At 36.0% G+C, this 22,149-nt stretch overlaps 1 protein-coding gene across 7 annotated transcripts in view; it reads right to left on the bottom strand.

Annotated features, from left to right (window-relative positions):
* Nucleotides 1–22,149, bottom strand: part of CAND1 (cullin associated and neddylation dissociated 1) — a 50,100-nt gene that overhangs the window by 14,781 nt on the left and 13,170 nt on the right. For 5 of the 7 annotated variants that reach the window (XR_006742868.1, XM_036455018.2, XM_036455017.2 and 2 more), the window contains exons 3-7: nt 12,391–12,545; nt 10,876–10,999; nt 9,221–9,477; nt 9,029–9,134; nt 6,197–6,342 (exon numbers count right to left, since the gene is read on the bottom strand). Coding sequence is in view for 6 of the 7 variants with exons in the window: in XM_036455018.2 (XP_036310911.1) it covers nt 6,197–6,342; nt 9,029–9,134; nt 9,221–9,477; nt 10,876–10,999; nt 12,391–12,545 (788 nt within the window). In the remaining variant the exon portion in view is untranslated. Of the gene's footprint in view, nt 1–6,196; nt 6,343–9,028; nt 9,135–9,220; nt 9,478–10,875; nt 11,000–12,390; nt 12,546–17,350; nt 17,373–22,149 lie in introns of those variants that run through there. The other 2 variants (XM_036455015.2, XM_036455016.2) reach the window with 2 other exon arrangements.

The following is a 22,149-nucleotide window of genomic DNA, read 5'->3' as shown; positions in this document are numbered from 1 at the left end:
TTAGGAACAAATATGCATATTCTCAACCTTTAAGATACTATCTTAAGGTAGTTTAAAGAAATTACACTGTATCAATTATAACATAGAAATTCTGTCCATATAACAACAGACCATCATCTTTTCCAAACTCCTATTAAGCTTTAAAACAATATTCTAACCATAAGCATTAATAATTTAATTAATTAATAATTAAAAAAAAACACTTTTTTTTGTGTGTGCAATCTCTGAAAGTTATTACCTTCTAACACCATCAGTTTGATGAATCATCTGGGTAACATGAAGTCATGAGGATAGTTAAATATTAACAGTTTTAAGGGCAGCCCAAAATTATCTAACAAGAATTTTGCTATTCTTAGATAAGACTAAAGGCCTGAAATGATTCCTCCTTGGGGGAAAAATATCATTTCTTCATTGACTTATTCCCCAATTAGCCAGTGAAAGGTGAATGTAGCCTTAGAAAATCCTAGGATATATAATAAAATTGTCCAATCTCTAAAAGTTTACTTAATTTCCTTTTAGCACATTATAGGAAACCCAACCAAATATTGTTAAACTCAAGGCATTTGATTTATTCACTAATACCTACTTGAAAAAAAATTACAAGATGCTATTAAAATAGACCATTTAAAAGCAAATAAATAAGTGAAGTTTTTCTCATGGCAACTCAACTATGGGAATTTTTATAATCTTTAAAAATAGGTTATAAAAATTCAAGCATCCTAATCACTGAAATTAAAATATGTAAACTGATAAAGCAGCTAAAGTTGGTTTATTTTTCAATGTTAAGTGCACTAAAAGCCAACAATCCAAACCTGGAACATATACTGCTATAGCTTCTTTCAAATGTTATTCTTATTAGAAGCTAAGATTTTCTTTCTTTCTTTCTTTTTAAATATATTTTATTGATTTTGTACAGAGAGGAAGGGAGAGAGATAGAGAGTTAGAAACATCGATGAGCGAGAGTCATCGATCAGCTGCCTCTTGCACACCCCCTACTGGGGATATGCCCGCAACCAAGGTACATGCCCTTGACCGGAATCGAACCCGGGACCTTTCAGTCCCCAAGCCGACGCTCTACCCATTGAGCCAAACCGGTTTCGGCTAGAAGCTAAGATTTTCCATCATTAATATAACATATATATTGAGTGCCTAATGTGTGTCAAGTATGGTCCTGGACATTAGGATAAAGCAATCAATAAGGAACTAAAATAAAAACTCTGCCTTTATGAAGCTGATATCCTGCTAGGTGGAAAATAATTACAAAATGTCAGAAAGTGATTAAGAGTATTTAAGAAAAGTGCTGAAAAGAGAGAATAAGAGTATAAAATAAGGGAAAAGGCCCTGACCAGTTTGGCTCAGTGGATAGAGCATCGGCCTGCAGATTCAAGGGTCCCCAGTTCGATTCCAGTCAAGGGCATGTACCTAGGTTGCAGGCACATCACCAGTAAGGGGTGTGCAGGACGAAGCTGATCGGTATTTCTCTCTCATCGATGTTTCTAATTCTCTATCCATCTCCCTTCCTCTCTGTAAAAAGTCAATAAAATATATTTTAAAAGATAAAATAAGGGAAAAGGCCTAAGATGGGGTGTAGAAGGGAGAGAAAAATAAGAAAAAGTAATCAGATACAATCCCAAAGTTTTTGTCTGAGAAACTAAAAAAGAATGGAGGTGCCATTCTGAGATGGAAAAGGCTAAAGAAACAGGTTAGGCAGGGGATAGAAGAAAGGTTGAGATAAGATATTTTAGAGATACCGTATTTTTCGGACCATAAGACGCACTTTTTCCCCCCCAGAAGTGGGGGGGAAAAGTCCCTGCGTCTTATGGTCCAAATATAGCCTACACATATACTTTAAAAAAAAAGTTTTTTTACTTGTCCGGCTCTGTGTGGTCTCTGTGTGCTTGCCCGGCTCTAAAATGGTTCTAAATGCTGCTGTTTACTTTACAGGGTTGATTACATGTGTTTATGACTGTGATGTTGGGTTTTAATGCACATAAAATATTTTAGGACACTATTTGTTTCAGAATCTTTTTTTCTTCATTTCCCTTCTCTAAAAACTGGTGCGTCTTATGGTCCGGAGCGTCTTATGGTCCGAAAAATACGGTATTTAAGCAGCAAACAAAACAGCTGTATACATGAACCTGGAATTCATAGATAGGTCTCAGATAAAGATAAAATTTGGATTTTCAGCTAGAAGACTAGACAAGATAAACAAAAACATCCTATTTAATAAAGAGGTAATATGCAAATTGATTGTCACTTCAACACACAATAAGGCCGCCCCCATGTGGACACAAGATGGCCACCACAGGATGGCCGGTAGCAGAGAGCAGCTGTGGGTGAACAGATCATCAGTGGAGGACAGCTGGTAGGGACCAGGCCTGCAAGGGAGGGCAGTTAGGGATGATTGGGCTGGGAGAGGAAGGCAGTTGGGGCAACCAGGCCTGCAGGGGAAGAGAATTTGGGGGGGTGGGGGGGACACATAGGCCTGCAGGGGAGATCAGTTTTGGGGACCAGGCCTGCAGGGGAAGACAGTTGGGAGGGACAAGGCCTGCAGGAGAGGGCAGGCATACAGGGGAGGGCAGTTGGGAGGGACAACGCCTGCAGAGGAGGGCAGTTGGGGAATTAGGCCTGCAGGGGATGGCAGTTTGGGGGGGGGGGGGAGAACCAGGCCTTCTAAGAGGGCAATTGGGGGCAGTCAGGCATACAGGAGAGAGATATGGGGGCAAACAGGTGGGCAGTTATGGGTGACCAGGCTAGCAAGGGAGGGGAGTTAAGGGTGACCAGGCCAACAGGGGAGAGCAGTTGGAGGTGACCAGGCCTGCAGGGGAGGGCAGTTGGGTTAGGGGATACCAGGCTGGCAATGGAGGGCAGTTGGGGGGGGGGGGGGAGAAGACCAGGCCGACAGGGGAGGGCAGTTGGGAGGGACAACGCCTGCAGAGGAGGGCAGTTGGGGAATCAGGCCTGCAGGGGAGAGCAGTTAGGGGAGACAAGTCAGGGGAGGGCAGTTAAGATGTGATGAGGCTGGCATGCAGAAGAAGTTAGGGTCAATCAGGCTGGCAAGCGGTGGGGAGCCAGCAGTCCTGGATTGTGAGAGGGGTCACAGATTGGAAAGGGTGCAAGATGGGCTGAGGGACACACACTCCCTCTCATCCCCACACATGAATTTCATGCACTGGGCCTCTAGTAAGAGTATAAGAGAGAAGGTTCAAGGACTGAGCCCCAGAATACTCTAAAGTTCAATAGTCAGGGTGATGAAGAGTACCAATATGGAGACTGATAGGACTAAGACCAGGAGAGTGTGGGTGGACTTCTGAATGTTAAATAAAGAAATGCTGCTGAGAGGAGAGGAAGATGGCTGCCGAGAGGAAGGCAGACTGCAAGATAGTGAGAAAATGAAAGAAAAGTGTATGGATGTACAGGGAGTGTATATTTATGGGTGAGGGTCAGCTATCCTCCAAGGGACTGTTGGGGACTGCCGGATTGAGTTCCCCTGACTGTGCAGCGTACACTGCTGCTGAAATCTCTCCCAGAGCGAGGGGCTCTACCAAGGAAACCACGCCATCTTGAAGGGAAGAGTGGCTGTTATCGAAACCTATACATCCTGCTATTCTATAAACAGAACACCCAGGGACCAGCTCTGAACCCAGGAACACTGGATCTTAGGCAGTAAGAATACAATGAATTGGAGAAGCTCTGCACCTTCTCAAGGAAAGTACATGTTACGGCTAGGGAAAGAAGAGAACTACATAACCAGACACCCAGAGAAGAGAAATCATGGGGAGACAAAGAAACAGCCTGCATATGAAAGAAAAGGAGGCATCACCAGAAAAGGAAGTAAACAAAATGGAAGCAACCTGTCAAGAGAAAGAATTCAGAGAAATGGTCATTTGGTGGCTGAATGGAAGATAAATTCAACAATATGTATAACAACAAAGAGGAAGTGAAGAACCAAGAAGAAATGATAAATGACATTGATGCTATAAAGAACTCAATAGAAAGCATCAAAAGTACACTAAAAGATGCCGAGGATCACATCAATGAGCTAGGAGAGAAGGTACGAAAAAATACAAAAGCATAGCAACATCTAGAAAAATAAAATAAAAAACAGAAGGAGAGCCTAAGGGAACTTTGGGACAACATGAAATGAAACAACATCTGCATAATATAGGTGCCAGAAGGAAAGGAAACTAAGCAAGGAATAGAAAACCTGTGTGGAGAAATAATGACAGAAAACTTGCCTGATATAGGGAAGAGAAAACACAAATCCAAGAAGCTCACAGAGTCCCAAAATGAATCCCAAAAGACCAACAACAAAGTAAGAATCTTAAAGGCGGCCAGAGAGACAGAAAGTTTCCTACAAAGGATCCCTCATCAGACTAGCGATTGATTTCTCAACTGAAACACATCAGGCCAAAAGGGAATGGTATGAAATATACAAAGTCATGCAAAGGAGGGGTCTGTATCCAAAAATACTGTACTCAGCAAGGCTATTAATAAAAATTGAGGGTGAAATCAGGAGCTTCACAGAAAAAAAAAAAAAAGAAAAGAAAAAAGAAAAAAAAAGGAATAAGGGAGTTTATTACCACCAAATGAACAATGCAAGAAAAGCTAAAGGGTCCGCTGTAAAAAGAAGAAATAGGAAGCAAAGGAGAAACACAGGTTTTCATATACATTTTACTAATTTTCTTTCCTCTGACACTTCTATTATAGAAAAAGGGCAAATAGCAATATTAAACTATTACCTCTAGTTAATTCTCTTTTAATGTGCACGAATTTCTCTTACGATTCTCTTAATACAAGCAAACAAGAAAACATTAACCACCCCTATGTCCTTAAATGCTACTCCTTTCCAGATTAAATAACATAAATTTTAAATAACATCACATAAATTTTAAGAGCCTCAGCAATGTTTAGATTATTCACCAATAATCTAAAATTAAATAGAGCCTCAAACAATACTTAGGATGTTTCATGAAAATGCTATGTATAAAACCAACCACACTACTCTGAATATGTATATCTATAGGTATAGCTATAAAAATAACATTCATTTCCCTCGGTACCAAAACGCTATGTAGAAAATTTGAAGAACAATAAAGGACAAAAATCTAATTGCTAGCCATGAGAAAAATGTTACATTTTTTCTGTATATTTTTAAAAAATTGTTTAAAAAATGAAAACAAAAACCCATAAGCCCAAAATGTCACTATTGATGTTAAAAGTCCATGATACCAAATCTAAATTTAATACCTAATCTAAAAGCAGCTTCAACCTGAAACATCAATCTTAAACAACTACTATGGAATATTCTGGTTAAACACCGGTAAGGTAATTTGTCACATAAGCCCTCTCCATCCTCCACAGAAAGAGGGAATCTGCATAAATGAAAACTCTTTCTCTAAGAAAAGAAGTCCAGGCCTGCAAATAATCCTTTCTTTTCTTCTGCTAATAACCTCCTTGCCCCATCCTTCTTCCTATTTTGTATAATACAACTCTCAGAGAGCCCTTCTAGTTGCTATATTCATAAATCCCTTAATTAAAGCCAATTAAATCTTCAAATTTACTGGGCTGAAGTTTGTTTTATAATAAAGTAAATCTGGAACACAGTAATTTTTGTTACCTACTTTTTATTCAACTTATTAACTGCTTTAGTAAATATTTTTCTACATGCCTCTAAAAATACTATAAACAGTTCAATACATGGTTTCCCCATAATTTACTTAATCAATTGCTATTGTTAAATACTGAGGTCATTTCCATTTTCATTATTATTCTATATAATAAAAGCCTAATATGCAAATCAACTGAACATGGACTGACCAGTGAAATGACAGGTAGCTATGACAAGCACTGACCACCAAAGGGCAGATGCTCAATGCAGGAGCTGCCCCAACCCACAGGCCCCAGGACAGCCAAGGTGGATACCAGCAGGGGCTTTCCCATCAGAGGGAGGTGACCAGCAGTGAGCTGGCGGTGGCAGGCCAGCCGAGGAGGGGGCTCCCCAATCACCCTGCCAATTGTCCCATAGATTGGCCTTGATCACCAGCCAGGCCTATGGACCTTAACTGTGCACGAATTTCATCACCAGGACTCTAGTAAATAATAAACAGTGAAATTTGGAATAAGAAATCAACTCCATCAAAATACTGGTTTTTCATTAAAATTTAACAAATTTCTTCTACTTAATTTGGAATACCTTGGTCATCTTCATCACCACCATCTGCATCCATGGCATTTTCATCTTCATCTTCATCATCATAATTATAATTCGGATCGTAGGTAAGATATTTAAGACAAATATTTATAATAGTAGAAACATGAGGATATACTTCCTTAGGACATCTGAAGAAAGAACAAATCTATCTTGAGTAACTACTTTTCTCCTTGATTCAATACTTGCCCTGTTTTGCTTTGTTACTAGACTTTTTCTTCCCCTTTAATATAACACAGGAAAGTGGATCCAAGACTTTTCAACACCAATGACCCTACATATTTTTCTTCCATTAGATTCATTTTTAAAAGATTTACTTTAGCCTTCACATTTTAACATCTCTTACGTTGGAATGACTTTTATTTTTTAAAATATATTTTCATTGATTTCAGAGGGGAAGAGAGAGGAAGAGAGAAACATCAATGATGAGAATCATTGATCATCTGCCTCCTGCACACGCCCCACTGGGGATAGAGCTCACAACCAAGGCATGTGCCTGACTAGGTATCTAAACATCACCTCCTGGTTCATAGGTTAATGCTCAACCACTGAGCCAGGCCAGAATGATTTTTATAGTAAATGGTATGCAGGGTTAATGTGGGGTAGAATAGAAAGAAATATGTATACACTAGTCCCTTCTTTATCCATAGATTTATGTTTCAAGACCACCTCAGTTTGTACTGCAGACAGTATTGAACCCTATATATGTGTGTAGTTTCTCTTTACATACCTATATACACTTTTATGGCTTCTCTCTGGCATATCAGAATTGCCAGCATTACTACTTCTTACATTTGGAGGCCATTAAATTCATCTGCTACATAACAACTTTTTAGTCAATAAAGTACCTCACGTATGTAATAAAAGTCTAATATGCAAACTGTCCCCTTGACAGGGAGTTCGACCAGGGGATTGGAATTGACTAGCCAACCGCCCCACAGTCCCACCCCCCAGCCATCCCGCCCTGGCTGGTGGCAGGCAGCCAAGGAAGGAAGGAAGGCCCTAGCCAGCAGCCAATAGGGACCCCACCTGTGCACGAATTTCATTTACTAGGCATCTAGTAAGATTATAATGAAGCTGAAAAACTATTGCTGCCTTAACACAATGCATTTCACAAAGACTTACCACTGTGTTACAACTGCTTATAGTATTCTGTAAACATGCTGTATATATTTATAGCCTAGGAGTTGTAATGGAACAGAATTTGTCACCCCAAATATGTCTTCTTGGCATAAAGGTTATATTAAGCTGATTAATTTTAAGAAACAATAGACATGAAAGAAGCTCTGAAGACCAAATATAAAATATCCCTTGTAAAAGACATTTACATTTATAAGGGAAATCTCTATTTGTAATGGTTTCTCCCTAGCTATACCAGGAAGAACGTATAGCCAGGGAGAAACTGCTATCAATGAAGGCGGCCAGAACTCAAATCTATAACAAACTTACTCTTCTTTATCTTGCTTTTCCTGGTAACATCTCCAAACTGACTGCCCTCACACCTAACATCCTCTTTACTCTTTAACTAAAGAAGGTATATCTAAAGGGTGGCTTCAGCCATTTTGATAAGTTATTCAGTTTTCATGGGTCTCTCCCATGTAGACATGAGATATACATATTAAGCTTTTTTTCTTGTTAATCTGTCTGATTACAATGAGTTTCAACTAAAAACCTCGAAGGGTAGAGAGAAAATTATTTTTCCTCCCCCACAAGAGCAATAGGCTAGATTCCACATGTTTATGGTAGGCCAGTGGTTGGCAAACTCATTAGTCAACAGAGCAGCAAACTGAGGCTCTCAAGCTGCATGTGGTTTTCGAGCCGCAGTTTGCCGACCACTGTGGTAGGCTATACCATCTAAGTTTGTGTAAGTGCACTCTGATGTTTGCACAAGGAGGAAATTATCTAAGAAGAAATATTTCAAAATATATCCCTGTCATTAAGCAGCAGATGACTGTATTTTTTTTAAAAAAAAAAAGCACATGCAGCAGATCTGATAACAGAAACAGCTATTAATTAAAGGTCTGATAGCATATACAGCATGGATATGCTGGACAAAGGGATGATTCGCATACCCACAGGATGATGCAAGATTTCATTAGGCTCCTCAAAACAGGGTGCAATTTAAAATTTATGACATTTTTATTTTTGGAATTTTCTATTTAATAATTTTGAACCTGTTGATAGTGGGTAACTGAAAGGAGAAACCATGAATAAAGGGGGAATACTATATGCTGTTTATTTTTAACATATAATTAGAGAATTAAGCCCTTATGAACTTTCTCTCTTTAGCAATTAGGATTATTTATGAAAATGTCAGTGTACATTCATCTAGGTTTGGTTATCTAGCTGTATGTTAAGAAGAGCATATATAAATGCCTCAAAATAAAGGAATAATTTGTTTCTCAATTAAAAGGACAAAATTCCCACAATTTCTGATTTTAATAATTTGATATGACTATAAAGCTACTTAAACCATTGAGTTGCACCAAGGGACTGCTGCATTGTTTCAAGACACGGTACTGTTAAGACACTGTACTTGCTACTACACTGTCAATTCTATGCAAATAGAGGAAAACTCTGTTACATGGCCCCTTTTAGTACATGATTGCATTTTGTTTTTGAATCAACGTTACACAGCCCTAGCAAAATGTATGTGACAGGCCTAAAAAACTGTTGAAAAGAAATTCATTACACATTTATACATTTCTGGCCTGACTCCAGGCTGTCAGTAAAATAACCCATTTTTCCTCACCTACTTAATCTAGCTCTTACTAAAGAAAAATTTTTATTTGAAAAATAGAGATCTTAGTAACTTACCTTCTCACAAATGATTCAAAGGCTTGAATGCAGTACTCTCTTAACTCATCATCATCTACATTACAAAATTTTACCACCAAAGGAATTATCTTCTCAAGGTATTCACCTAAGAAAAGCATATTAGTACTTAAATACATTCACTAATACTTCTTTAAATTAAAGAAAACTTGAAAATATTTCAACATTACTTACCTATTCTATGACCAGCTTGCCTACTAATAGCAGCAATACATTGTATGTAGGTTCTTGTTGTTGACATAGAATCATTTTTGGACAACTCTGACAAAAGATGTTCGATAAGATCTACAAAAACTATATTTCCACAGCTCATAACTAGATGGCCAAGAGCAATAATGGTTCTTTTCCTCACGGCAAGTCTAGGGCTGGTCAACTGGGGAAGTAGACAGGTCAGAATTGAAGGATGAAAATTAACAAGAAGTCCTCCTTGCCTTAAAAGAAAAAAAAAACAACAACAACAACAACAAATAAATTCAAAATGTTTGAACATTACTGAAATATCTGGCCCCTGAACCCAATGTATTCAAAGAGTAAAAACGTACATGATATAATCCAAAATCAGAATGAAAGGACAACTAAATTCTTACTATTTCTACCAACCCAATTAAAAAATTTGAGCTAAGTGAATGTAGTTTTGAAATCTGTATCCCTAAATTACCACCTTCTGAAATCTAGACCTATGTTATCCAACTAACAGACTTGGGAGTACATTAAAAATTAAAAACATAATATGATTTTATAATTTTCCCTTTCTCAGATCTATAAAATAATGTTCTCTATTGATAGCTTTTTCTTCTCTATTACAGCTCTTTCAGGGTTCACAACTCAAAGTATCTCTTGACCCCTCTTTCCACTGTCTTTCTTCTACACATCTGTATACTAAATTTCACTTATCCTGTTGGTCCAACCCTTTCTTCCAAATCATTTCACATGTGTGATTCAATAAGTCAATAGCAATCAAATATCTATGTGCCAAAACAATCCTAGTAAATCAAAGCACCCAGAAGACAAAAAAGTCTAACTAAACTTCTAATACTTTCATTTTAAACCCTAAAACACACTATATTTGCAATTAGTATTTAGTTTTATTCTGCCTTATATTATATCCATTTGCATTCTAATCCTCTATTGTAGATCATAAATAAACTCTCTGTGCCAGGATGGTACCTCTTCAATATGTGCCACATGAAGTCACTTGATTATTTATTTTCAAGTTGAAGTGCATTAGCCACAACTAACACAATGATGACATAGAATAATTATGAAAATCAAGAGTAAATTGAAATTGACAGGTCTTTTAAGGTATTTTCCCTTGTGAGCTGTTTAGATCTTTGTATCTTCCCAAATTTGTCTTCCAGAGGAAAGGAGAAAATCAACTAATGTATAAAGACAAGTTCCTTCCTCCTCAAAAACATGCAGTATAAATTTGGGTTATTGAAGTTTATAAACATTAACTGAAAAATATGCCATGCCTATACATCTTATCTCAGTTGATCATTGTATTCATGAATGTAAGAGTAATATAAAAGATAAAAAATTTGCTGAAATATTTAAATCACCAATTTATTTCTCCGATTCCTAACCACCCACACGTATTTATAAAACAGCTACAATTTAAACATGAATAAGTATTTATAAAACAGCTACAATTTAAACATGAATAAGTATTTATAAAACAGCTACAATTTAAACATGAATAAGTATTTATAAAACAGCTACAATTTAAACATGAATAAGTCTAGACCAAGTTCTATTATACTTATCAAAAGAGATTTTTAATAAATGCACATATTTTTATTACAACTAATACAAATTATAGGCACGTTTACCTGCTCAACATATCAGCCATAATATCTAAAGCTTCTAGCTGAACAGAGACATCTTCCTGCTTTGCTATCGCACTGGTAAGACGTCCAGTAATCTTTTTACATACATTAGCAGCTAATGCAGAGCCTGCATGAATAAGAAACCAATAATAATTTCAAGGCAAGTATTTTAAATTCCACCTTATAGTCATGGAAATTGCCAAATATTGGACAACTTTAAAATTGATTATGAGACTGAGTCAAGAGATCCGTGTCAAAAATTATGTATTTCAAAATAGGCTGTTTCTCAAAATAGACATTCACAAAATGCAGAAGGAGTACATGACCCAGGGAAATTCAGATAGGCACTACTGGACATCAATTTCTACGCATTGGCATGAATGCCAACTACGGAGTCAATAATAGCTCTAGGTGATTAGAAAGCAGCAATGAGATTTTTCTCTATTGAAGTCTTCTTTACCAGTAACCTACACTTCTAAATTTTAGTGAATTTTAAAAACTAATGATCAAACACAAACCAAAACCAACATGGTTTAAAAAGAGAGATAACTGTAATCACTAAATCAAGGTTACTATTTTAAAGTAGATTTGAGTTTTTAAAAAGTGAGAGAAAATTTTTTGCAAGAAAGAATATGAACGGTTAACAAGAAATCAGCTAAAAACAAACATGTTTCAATGAAAAAAAAAATAAGGAAAATATCAATATAGCTAATACAATTATATATAACATACTTGAGTTGGTGAAATAATTGCAGTTTTAAGGTTTTTATTTATTTTTAAATTTATTTTATGTTTTTATTGATTTCAGAGAGGAAAGGAGAGGGAGAGAAACATTCAATGATGAGAATCATTGATTGGCTGCCTCCTGAATGCCCCCTACTGGAGATAAAGCCAATAACCCAGGCATGCGCCCTGGACCAGAATCGAACCGGGGACCCTTCAGTCTACAGGCTGACACTCTATCTACTGAGCCAAACCAGCAAGGGCAAGTTATAAGGTTTTTAAAATTACCAAGTAATTATAAGAGATTCATTCTTACCTAAAGATACTAATAAAATGAACTATTTCAAGCTGTCTTAATAGTGTTAATGATTTTATATAATAAATTTTAAAGCAAAGCAAAATTAATACTGAAAATAAAGAGCTAATCAGAAATAACTCATGATTTTGATTATCTATTGCCTCATTGCATGAGATGACAATTATTCTATAGTCATGATACATACAACAATATTAAATCTTGCTCCAACATAAGAATCATTCAGATACTTAAATTCCTATGAGATACTTAAATCTAATAAAATAACTTATTTAAAAGTGATTTTTAATAAAAAATAAGACTCTGGTATTTTTTTCTTAGTTGTTCAAAGGGATGATTACCAAAGATCTTTTAGGATGGACACTTCTCTCCCTCCCTGACCAGGAAGGGGGAGAAGAAGAGAGGGGAGAGAGAAGAGAAATATATTTCCCTTCAAAGGGAAATAGGAAAAAAAAAAAAAAGTGACCTTGCTTACTTACCACTGGAAGCTGGCGGAAGTTCTCCAATTACTGTTTTAAGGCCAATACTTGAAATATCTCGAAGTTGTTCTTTATCAGAAAGCATGTTAGTGCAGAGAGTATCTACAATTGTCTCTACTTGGTATTCTTTCACTTTACTCACTAAAGGACCAAGGCTGTAATATAAAGAAAACCAAAAATTTTAATCTAGATAAATACAAAAACAGAAAAATAAATAGAAACATTAACATTCCTGCCTAGCACCTGACAACACAAAGTAAACACACTATGCTGAAATGGTAAGTAGTATACAAATAAGGGCATAAAAGAAATTCTTGATTCATAAACTCCTTGCAGTTAGTTTCCAATGCCCCCTCCCCACTGATTTCCATTATAGTATAATGAAACGTAAGATAGTACTGCTTTCTTCTCCCAAAGCATTTTATGGTATATGCTTTTCAAATTAGGATTTTATACTATTATAGGTTTGCATGGAGGTCCACTGGTTGAGGTCATAGCTTTGTGTCCTTCCCAAAGAATTTAGCACACAAAATAGGTAATGTTGAGTGCATGACTACTCACTGAGGAGGAGCCATTATATTCAGCATTGTAATAAATAGTATAACCTCTATCACCAAAAATATACTGTCTGGTTGGTGAGGTGAGGAATTAACATGTCTACATTAGAAATTAACTGAAGGCATTCACTAGGCTACACAATGTTAGTAAAAACAAACAAACTTTTAAATTCAATGTTAGTATTTACAGGAGATTGTACCTAAAGAGTTTTTTAGTTATTGGACTTTAAGACTACAATAAGTACATATTTAAAAAGAAATGAGAGAAAAAAAGGCAGATGAAAAACATAATAAAGAACTTAGGCCCCTGAGACATTATGGAGAACCTTTAATATCAGGCCAATTAATTTAAATGTACTGTAGTAAAACTGGGAAACAATGATTTTTCTCAAACATAAATGCAGAATGAAAAAATTTGATAAATACTCTGCTATTTCACATACATATGCTTAATTAATAAATACTGCTTGCCTAGGGAAGTAGTAAAGAGAAATCTGGGAATTAAGAAAAGGAAGAAAAATAAACAAAAATGTTAAATCCAAGAACAGCCCAATCCAAAATGATGGCAGTGAAAACAAAGACAGCATATATGGAGAACTAATGTGAAACAATGAAAATTGGGAGTGAAAATAAAAGAATTAAAAAATGAATTTAAAGAGTTTTAACTTGCATTAATCACAAACCAGCTTTTTTGGACTAACTTTACTGCAGGTAATAAATGTATAACCTCTAAAACTATTATTTTAGAAAACAATTTAAATGCCAGCTACTGATGGAACTAAACCAGAGAAAAACTATCTGGATTCCATATCCAGTAAAATTACCCTTTAAAAATGAAGATAAGTTAAGTCAATTTCAGTTAAAAACTGAGAAACTATCACCACCAGAACTATACTTAGCTCTCTAGGCCAGTGGTCAGCAAACTCATTAGTCAACAGAGCGGCAAACCACCGAGGTTTGCCAACCACTGCTCTAGGCTAAAGGAAAATTCAACCAGATGATTAACTTGGATTTACAGAAAGGAATAAAGAAAGATCACTAGAAATGGTAAATGTGTGTGTGGCTATATTTTTAAAATTATATATCGATATATTACAATAGCACAAAGACAGGAGAAAGAAGAACGTTATTGCAAGGCTTTTATAATTTATATCTTGTGGTACAATACTAACTTTATTAATAGACTAGAGGCCCAGTGCATGAAAATTCATACACTGGAGGGGGGGGTATCCCTCAGCCCAGCCTGCCCCTTCACACAGTCCGGGAGCCCTCAGGGGTGGGAGGCGACCTGGTGATCAGGGAAAGGTGATGCCCCCATCACACCTCTGCTGCTGCCACTGCCTGCAATCCTCGGCTGGCCCTGGTTACCTGAGGCTCAGGTGGCCCTGGGCAGCTGATGAGACTGGGCACCTCCATTTTTGTCAGGGCATGATGGTCAATTAGCATATTCCCTCTTTAGTAGATATAATTGTAATAAACTTAAGATGAAATTTTTAATCCCTAGCCTAGAGTAAATATCAAAAATAGTAATGCAAATAGCTTTCGAAAAAGTCAACACAGAAAATCAAAATTAAGTATTATAATACAGTGATTCCCAACTTTTTGGTTTCATAAACCCTTATAACACTTCCAAAATCAACAAAGACCCCAAGAACTTTTCTTTACATGGGCTGTATCTGTCAATATTTACCATATAGAAATTTAAAAGTGACAATAAATTAACATAAATATTTTTAAAAACATGTTTTCATTGATTTTTTAAAGAGACAGAGGATAGAGAGAAATGTCATTGATTGGCTGCCTCCTGCATGGGGAACATTAATAACATATACATTTATTTTTGTTCTTGTTATTACTCATCTGAGCATATTTTTCCATTGTTTTTGAGAGAGAAGGGAAAAAGAGACAAACATTGATGTGAAAGAGACACATCAATTACCTGTCTTCGCACATGTCCCAACCAGGGTCAGGGATCTAGCCTGCAGCCGAAGTACATGCCTTGCCCAGAATTGAACCCAGGACTCTTCAGTCCACGGGTCAACGCTCTATCCACTGAGCCAAACCAGGTAGGGCACATAAATAACATTTTTAAGACAAAATAATTATATTCTCCAAAAAATAAGTGTGAAAATTTTACATTTTTACAAATTAAAACAATTTAATTTGTATTGGATTCAACCTGTTGTAATATCACATATCATGTGGCCTCTGACAAGTTATATTGAGCACTTATGAGAAAAGGAAATCAAAGGGAGAGTAACACCCTAGTATTACTATTGTAATATAGGAGTTTTTCTACTTTCAGAGTCTCAGATGTCCCAGGAGCACCCAAATCAAACTTTGTAGCTTCCCCCCTAGCTCCCCCCCCCCCCCCCCCCCCCCGACATACACAGCTTGCTGCCCTGCTCCATCCTGCTGCTGATCTGTGATCCAGGGGTTACGAGGTTGGTCGCTACCCTTCACGGCATAATAACCATTTGCATTTACATCTTTATTATATAGGACTGACAATAAATGTCAATGGACTAACTATCTGAAGTCTACAAAATACAGAACTTAAAAATAAAGAAGATTAAAAGGAAATATAGAGAAATATACTACACAAATACTAATTTTTAAAAAGTTAAGATATTTTAATGTAAGAGAAGATGTATTTCAAGATATGGTATATTTAAAAAGAAACATTTTATATTCATAAAAGTCAAATAGCAAAAAAGGTATCATTGTAAATGTGTATATACCCAGTCATTGAGCTTTAAAATACAAGAAAAAAACAACATTTAAGAGAAAAACACGAGATAAATTGACCACCATAGCTGAAATCTTAATATCCCTCTTTCAGTATTTAATATCAACAAAAGAAAAAAATCACTAAGGATATAAATCTGAATACTGTCATATACTTGACATAACTGACATTTCTAAAATAATATACTCAACTTACAGAACACACTTTCATTTCAGTGTACATGTAACATTCACCAAGATCTACTACCATAGCCGAAACATAAAACAAATCTCGGTAAATAGACAACACAACAACAAAAAAACAAAACAAAACAAAAAAAAGAAACAAGCAAAATGACCCTAAATCTTAAAGAGTGTGTGGTCTTCAGACTATAATGCAATTAAATTAGAAACCAGTAAAAATAAAAACAACATATACATAACCTCCAAACATATGAAAATTGCTTCTAAATAATCAATGGATCAAAGGGGAAAAAAATCAGGATGGAAATTAAAAATATTTCAAACATCAAAATTTATAGGATATAGCTCAAGAAGTACTTAAGAGAAAAATATAAATGTTTAAGAATTAGAAAGGAATAAGAAATCAACAAAATAGACAATAACAGAGAAAATTAACAAGCCTTAAAAATCAGTTATTTGATAAAAGTAGTAAAGTTTGTAAATCCCTAGAGGAATGGAAGGGGAAAACACAAATTACCAAAATCAGGATTAAAAGAGGATAGTCACTGATGACAATTATTTAGGTAGAAAATCCTGAGGAATCAACAAAAAAATTCAAGATACTGCAATTCATGATTAAAAGCCTCATTCATTTAAAAAAATATATATATATTTTATTGATTTTTCAAAGTGAGGAAGAGAGAGGGATGGATAGAGAGTTAGAAACATAAATGAGAGAATCATCGATCAGCTGCCTCTTGCACACCCCCCATTGGGGATGTGCCCGCAACCAAGGCACATGCCCTTGACCGGAATCGAACCTCGGACCATTCAGTCCGCAGGCTGACGCTCCATCCACTGAGCCAAACCAGTTTCGGCAAAAGCCTCATTCTTGTTAAAATATTCTCTTCAAATATTTATATAGCTTCAACAAAGTCCCACTCAAAATCTAAGTTACCTTACTTATTTTTTAAAAAAGAAATTGACAAATTGATTCTATAATTTAGATGAAAATGTAAGAACCTGAAATTGGAGAAGAGTAAAACTAGAAAATTCACACTACCTTACTTTAGACTTTTACAGATGTATCCCAGCATTTCACAACCAAGGTTGATTTTCACCCTTTGGTAGACATCTGATTGTCACTAACTATTGAGGGGAAGAAGGAATGCTATTGGCAAATAGTGGGTAAAGGACAAAGTACTGCTAAACATCCTACAATACACAGAATAACTCCTCACAACAAAGAATTATCTGGCCCCCAAAAATCTATAGTGACAAGAATGAAAAAGCCTGACTACATTAATAAAACAGTGTTGTACTGGTGTTAGAACAGACCAACAGAATAGTCTAGAAATAGACCCACAACTTCATAGTTAACTGATTTCTGACAAAGATGCCAATGCAATTTAGCAGGGAGCAAAGGTGTTTTCAGTAAATGGCACTTCAACAACTGGATATCTTTATGGGGAGAGAATGAACTCATTTCCTACTTCATAACAATTAATTCAGTGGCTCAGTTGTCTGGGTGTCATCCTGTGCACTTAAGAGTTGCCAGTTCAATTCTGCTCAGGACACATTCCTCAGTTGGGGCTCAATCCCCACTAAGGGGTGGGTGTGCAGGAGGTAGCTAATCGATATTCCATTTTCACATCAATGTTTCTCTCTTCCTCTCCATTGTTCTCTCTTTAAAAATCAGAAAAACATTTTAAAAAATTACTTCAATATATAATAGATCATAGAAGTAATTTATAAAAAATTATTTCAAGATAAAAGCTGGAACTATAAGGCTTTTAGAAGAAAATATAGGAGAAAATCTTTGTAACTTAACATAAATAAAGATTTCTCAGGGAACAGTAAGTAATAACCATAAAAGAAAAATTAAAAGTAATTTTTAAATTAAACTAAATTCAAATCTAAAATTAACAACTTAAGCTCATCAAACTGGGAGAAAATATTTACAAAACATGTAAGTGCCAAAGGATTTATATTCAGAATTTATTAAGAATTCCTACAATTTGATAAGAGATAAACTCAATTTTAAAACTTGGTTCTTCAATTAAGAGTGAGGTTGAACTTTTTATGTTTATTGGCCAACTGCATTTCTTCAGTGAATTATCTTTTCATGCTTTGCTCATTTTTATACTGGGTTGCTTTATCTTGTTGAACATATTGTGATAAAGTGATGATCACTGGTATTCATAATTGATAAAAATGCGTTTTTATATGGGAAAAAAATAAAAAATAAAAAAAATCGGGGGAGGGGGAAGAGTCAGCAAAAGATAAACAAACGGCCATAAACACAAAATAGCACTGAATATAATCATTTGTTAGGCAAATATAAACTAAAACTATACCTGCATACCCATGGGATTGGCTAAAATTAAAGAGTGACACAACCAAGTGTTGGTGAGAATGTGATACAACTAGTACTTTCATGTAAAATGGTACAAATATTTTAAGAAACAATTTAGCAGGCTCTTTAAAAAATCAAAATGAACAATAGCAATTTCATACTTAGTATTTATCCATAAGAAATAAAGATGGGAACTAAGTTAAAAAGGACTCATATAAGAATGTTTATTTTATCTTTATTCACAATAACCAAAACCCTAGAAAGAAACCAAATGCTTAACAGAATGTGGTATTATGGACTATTAATCAGTAATAAGCTCATGAAACAACAATACATCCAACATAGATAACTCGCACAGATTATGTGAGAGTGAAAAAAGCCAGACACAAACCTACACATACTGTATGACTCTATTTAAATTAAGTTCTACAACAGGTAAAACTAATTTAAGGTGAACAAAACAATGGTGACCTCAAGTAGGGATGTTATGTGAAGTAAAAGTACAATTTTATCTTTTTCAAATGTTTAGTCTTCTGAAAAAAAGATCTAACTTTTCACCAATGATGCCTACCACCTTCATCATGTACTTCCCACTCTATTTTACTTCATTGTTCTATTAATGCCTCACTACTTCACTGCTTTGATTAGAGAAACATAATATGTTTTCCTTTCAAATAAGGCTAATCAACACCCCCACTCCAACCCCACTACTTGTAATACTTTTATAGGGTTTTCTTGGCTATCTTGAGCAAACACCCTGCCCTCTTCTCCTTCTCACCAAAATTTACTTAAGAATCAACTTGTCTATCTTGTGGGGGGAAAGCACTGATTTTTATAATTAGGAAGCATTAAATTAATCTGGAGAAATTGAGTTATCCTGATCCAAGAACATGGAATGTCTTTCCATTTGTTACAAGTAATTTTTGTTATGTACATTAAAAGTATTGTATTTTAAAGTTTTCCTTGATATAAATCTTGAAAAAAATATTGTTGTTTCTCTTATACAATAGCCTCATTCAAGGTCACCATCCTATGTAATAAGAATAATATGTAAATTAGCCATCACTCTGTAACAAAATGGCTGCGCCTATAGCAGACACTGGTGGCATCGCCCTGGCAACGGGAGCCCAGCATTTGCTCCTTGGCTGTGAGGGAAGGGAGGGGTCTCTGGCCAGAAGACTGGGAGCGTGAGCTCAGCATCCGAACCACAGCTATGCTGCAGGAGAGACGGGGCTGTGGGGCCACGAGCCCAGAGTCCCCTAGGCAGGGGAGGAACCAGAAAAATGGATCTTTCCAGTTCCTGATGCTGACAGAGCCCTATGGGTGCCAGGGTCCTCCATCTGCAGCCCCCAGTTGCAGCCCAGCAGCCGCAGTAGCAGATTGGAAACCCCCTGCCAGCAGTCCTGACAGGACCAGCGTGGCACCTCGGGGAAGGAGGGGTGTCCGGCGGGCACACTACAGACATCAAATCACTGCCACCGAGGTCCACCCCCAACTCGCAAGTAGTATGGTTCAAGGGGGCGACTCCTGAGGCAAGGCTCCCATGGCAGCTAATGCTCACCATGCCAGGTGAGGAAGCCAGACTTGAAAGCCCCAGTCCCTAAGTACCTGAGCTGCAGAGCGTCGTGGGCCAGAGCCCTGAGGAGGTCCCAGGACAAGCATCTTCCCAGGGGCTTTCTAGGAAGGAAGCTCTGGCTAGAGGCAGGGTGAGGAATGCTGGTGTCTTTGCAGGCCAAAACCAGGCTGAGGGGTCCCCTTCCCCCAACCCTATTGCTCGAATTTCCTGCACTGGGCCCTCTAGTTGTAACATATCTTGTTACATTTATTCTGAGACATTTTGTCTTTCTATTGCTGTAATAAATGGATATTTGTTTCCATATCTTCCAACTGTCTATATGAAAATTACTGATTTTCATTAATTTTACATTCTGTTACTTCACAGAATTCTCATTATTTACATTAATATTTTTTCTATATTAACTTAATTTTTCACATGTATCTTGTCTTACAGTGGCTAATATCTTCAAAAGAAATGTAGCTGAGACAGAGACACATTTTTGCCTTGTACTTGACTTTTGTGTGGAGGTATCTGGTAATTTATTGGTATTTGTGTTGAGGTGTGACTGTGAACTTTTAATGTTAAAAAGGTCCTATCAAATTCATATATTAAATGTTTTACTTCAAATTGGTGATGAATTCTCTCGAGATAAAGCATCCCTGACCTGTTTTTCCCCCCTAATGACACATTAAATATGATGCTAGTCTTTGGAAGGTGCTTCACTCCTCTAATTATCCAAAGTAACATAAGTGTTATGTTTGTGTGTGTGTGTTTTTCTAAATCAAAATCAAGGTAGAATCTCACAGTACCTTGACAATTAAGAAGGCAGTGTTTTTCCTTCATCTGATCGATTAACCTGAAACAAATGTGTTAATAAAGCACATAATTTTGAACTGCACTATATTCTTGCAGTGAACCTCATTTGATCATGGTATGTTACACTTAATATACTAATTTTATTCTGAACATTTAAATGAAACTGGTCTGTAGTTTTCTTTTTTAGTGTTATCTTTATTTCGTCAAACTTGTTACCAGTATTTAGCTAAAATAAAAGACTGGATGGTTCCTATACTTTATGTTCGGGAATAGTACTAGAACTATGTGTACTGGAATTAGATACTTTTTGAGGTTTCAAAGAGTATGTGAAAGACTTCAGGATTTGACTATCCTTTGGATGATAAGTTCTTTGACAATTTTTCCCATTTCTTGATCGGACTACTTTAGTAATTTATGTATCTATTGGGGTTTTCCCTCTTCCAAGAAGCGGATCTTGAGTCTTATCTAATTTATTACCTTTTTTATCTTAATTCTTGTATTTTTTTAATATGTTAAGTTCTTCCCCAACCTACTAATTTTAAGTATAAAAGATGACAAAAAATCAAAAGCCTCAGATTCCTGAGTTAAGCATACTCAAGTGATAAAAGACCTACATACCTCACGACTCTCAATAAAGACTACTTTTTCTTATTGTATTTAAAGGGTTGAAAATGTTCAGCATATATTTTGAACAAATCTTTATTAAGCACATGGCAAAAAAATTTAAAAGATGAAAATGTCCCAAGTTGAAGAAACATAAATAAAAGTTGTACTGCGTGTCTAGGAATTCTATATTGATGAGTCTCATGTTGTTGCCTACTCTTACAGCAAGTATGTAAAGGCTTAGCTCAAAACAAAATAAAAACCTTTATAAGGAATCCAATAAAGGAATAGTAATGAGATAACACTTCATTTAAATTATCAAATATTATATATCAGAAAAATGACATGGAATTCCATTAATTTAATTTTTATATGAAACTACAGGTTATACTTACTAATATCTTACTATGTAAATTAAGGATTCCTAACATTTGGTATGTATAAATTAAACAGATGTATTAACAGAGTAAGTCCAACTTTCAAGTTTTCTTCTTAATATCATGTCTAATGTGATGCTTCTACTGTACTGTACACACAAAGACAACTGGAATTCTCACAATTTTTAAGAAATGTTCTTTGCAACCTGGTCAGTGTGGCTCAGTGGTTGAGCATCAACCTATAAACCAGGAGATTCCTAGTCAGGGCACATGCCCAGGTTGCAGGCTCAATCCCCAGTGGGGGGTGTGCAGGAAGTGGCCAATCAATGATTCTCTTTCCTCATTGATGTTTCTCTATCTCCCTATTCCGTCCTCTCTGAAATCAGTATTTTTTAAAACAGGTTCTTTGTAATTATTTTATCATCAGTGTTGATTTATGTTAATGATGTTATTTTAACTGCTGCTATTCTTTAAGTCTTATTTATATCTGTACTTTCCTTGAACACAGGAATATAGAGATGGATAGAGGCAGATCGGCCTTTTAATAAAGCTAAAAAAAACCTGGTCAAACAAGTGAGAGAA

The sequence above is a fragment of the Pipistrellus kuhlii genome, unplaced genomic scaffold, assembly GCF_014108245.1.
Source record: "Pipistrellus kuhlii isolate mPipKuh1 unplaced genomic scaffold, mPipKuh1.p scaffold_m20_p_3, whole genome shotgun sequence".
NCBI lineage: Eukaryota > Metazoa > Chordata > Mammalia > Chiroptera > Vespertilionidae > Pipistrellus > Pipistrellus kuhlii.
This window is presented reverse-complemented; position numbering and strand designations above follow the sequence as displayed.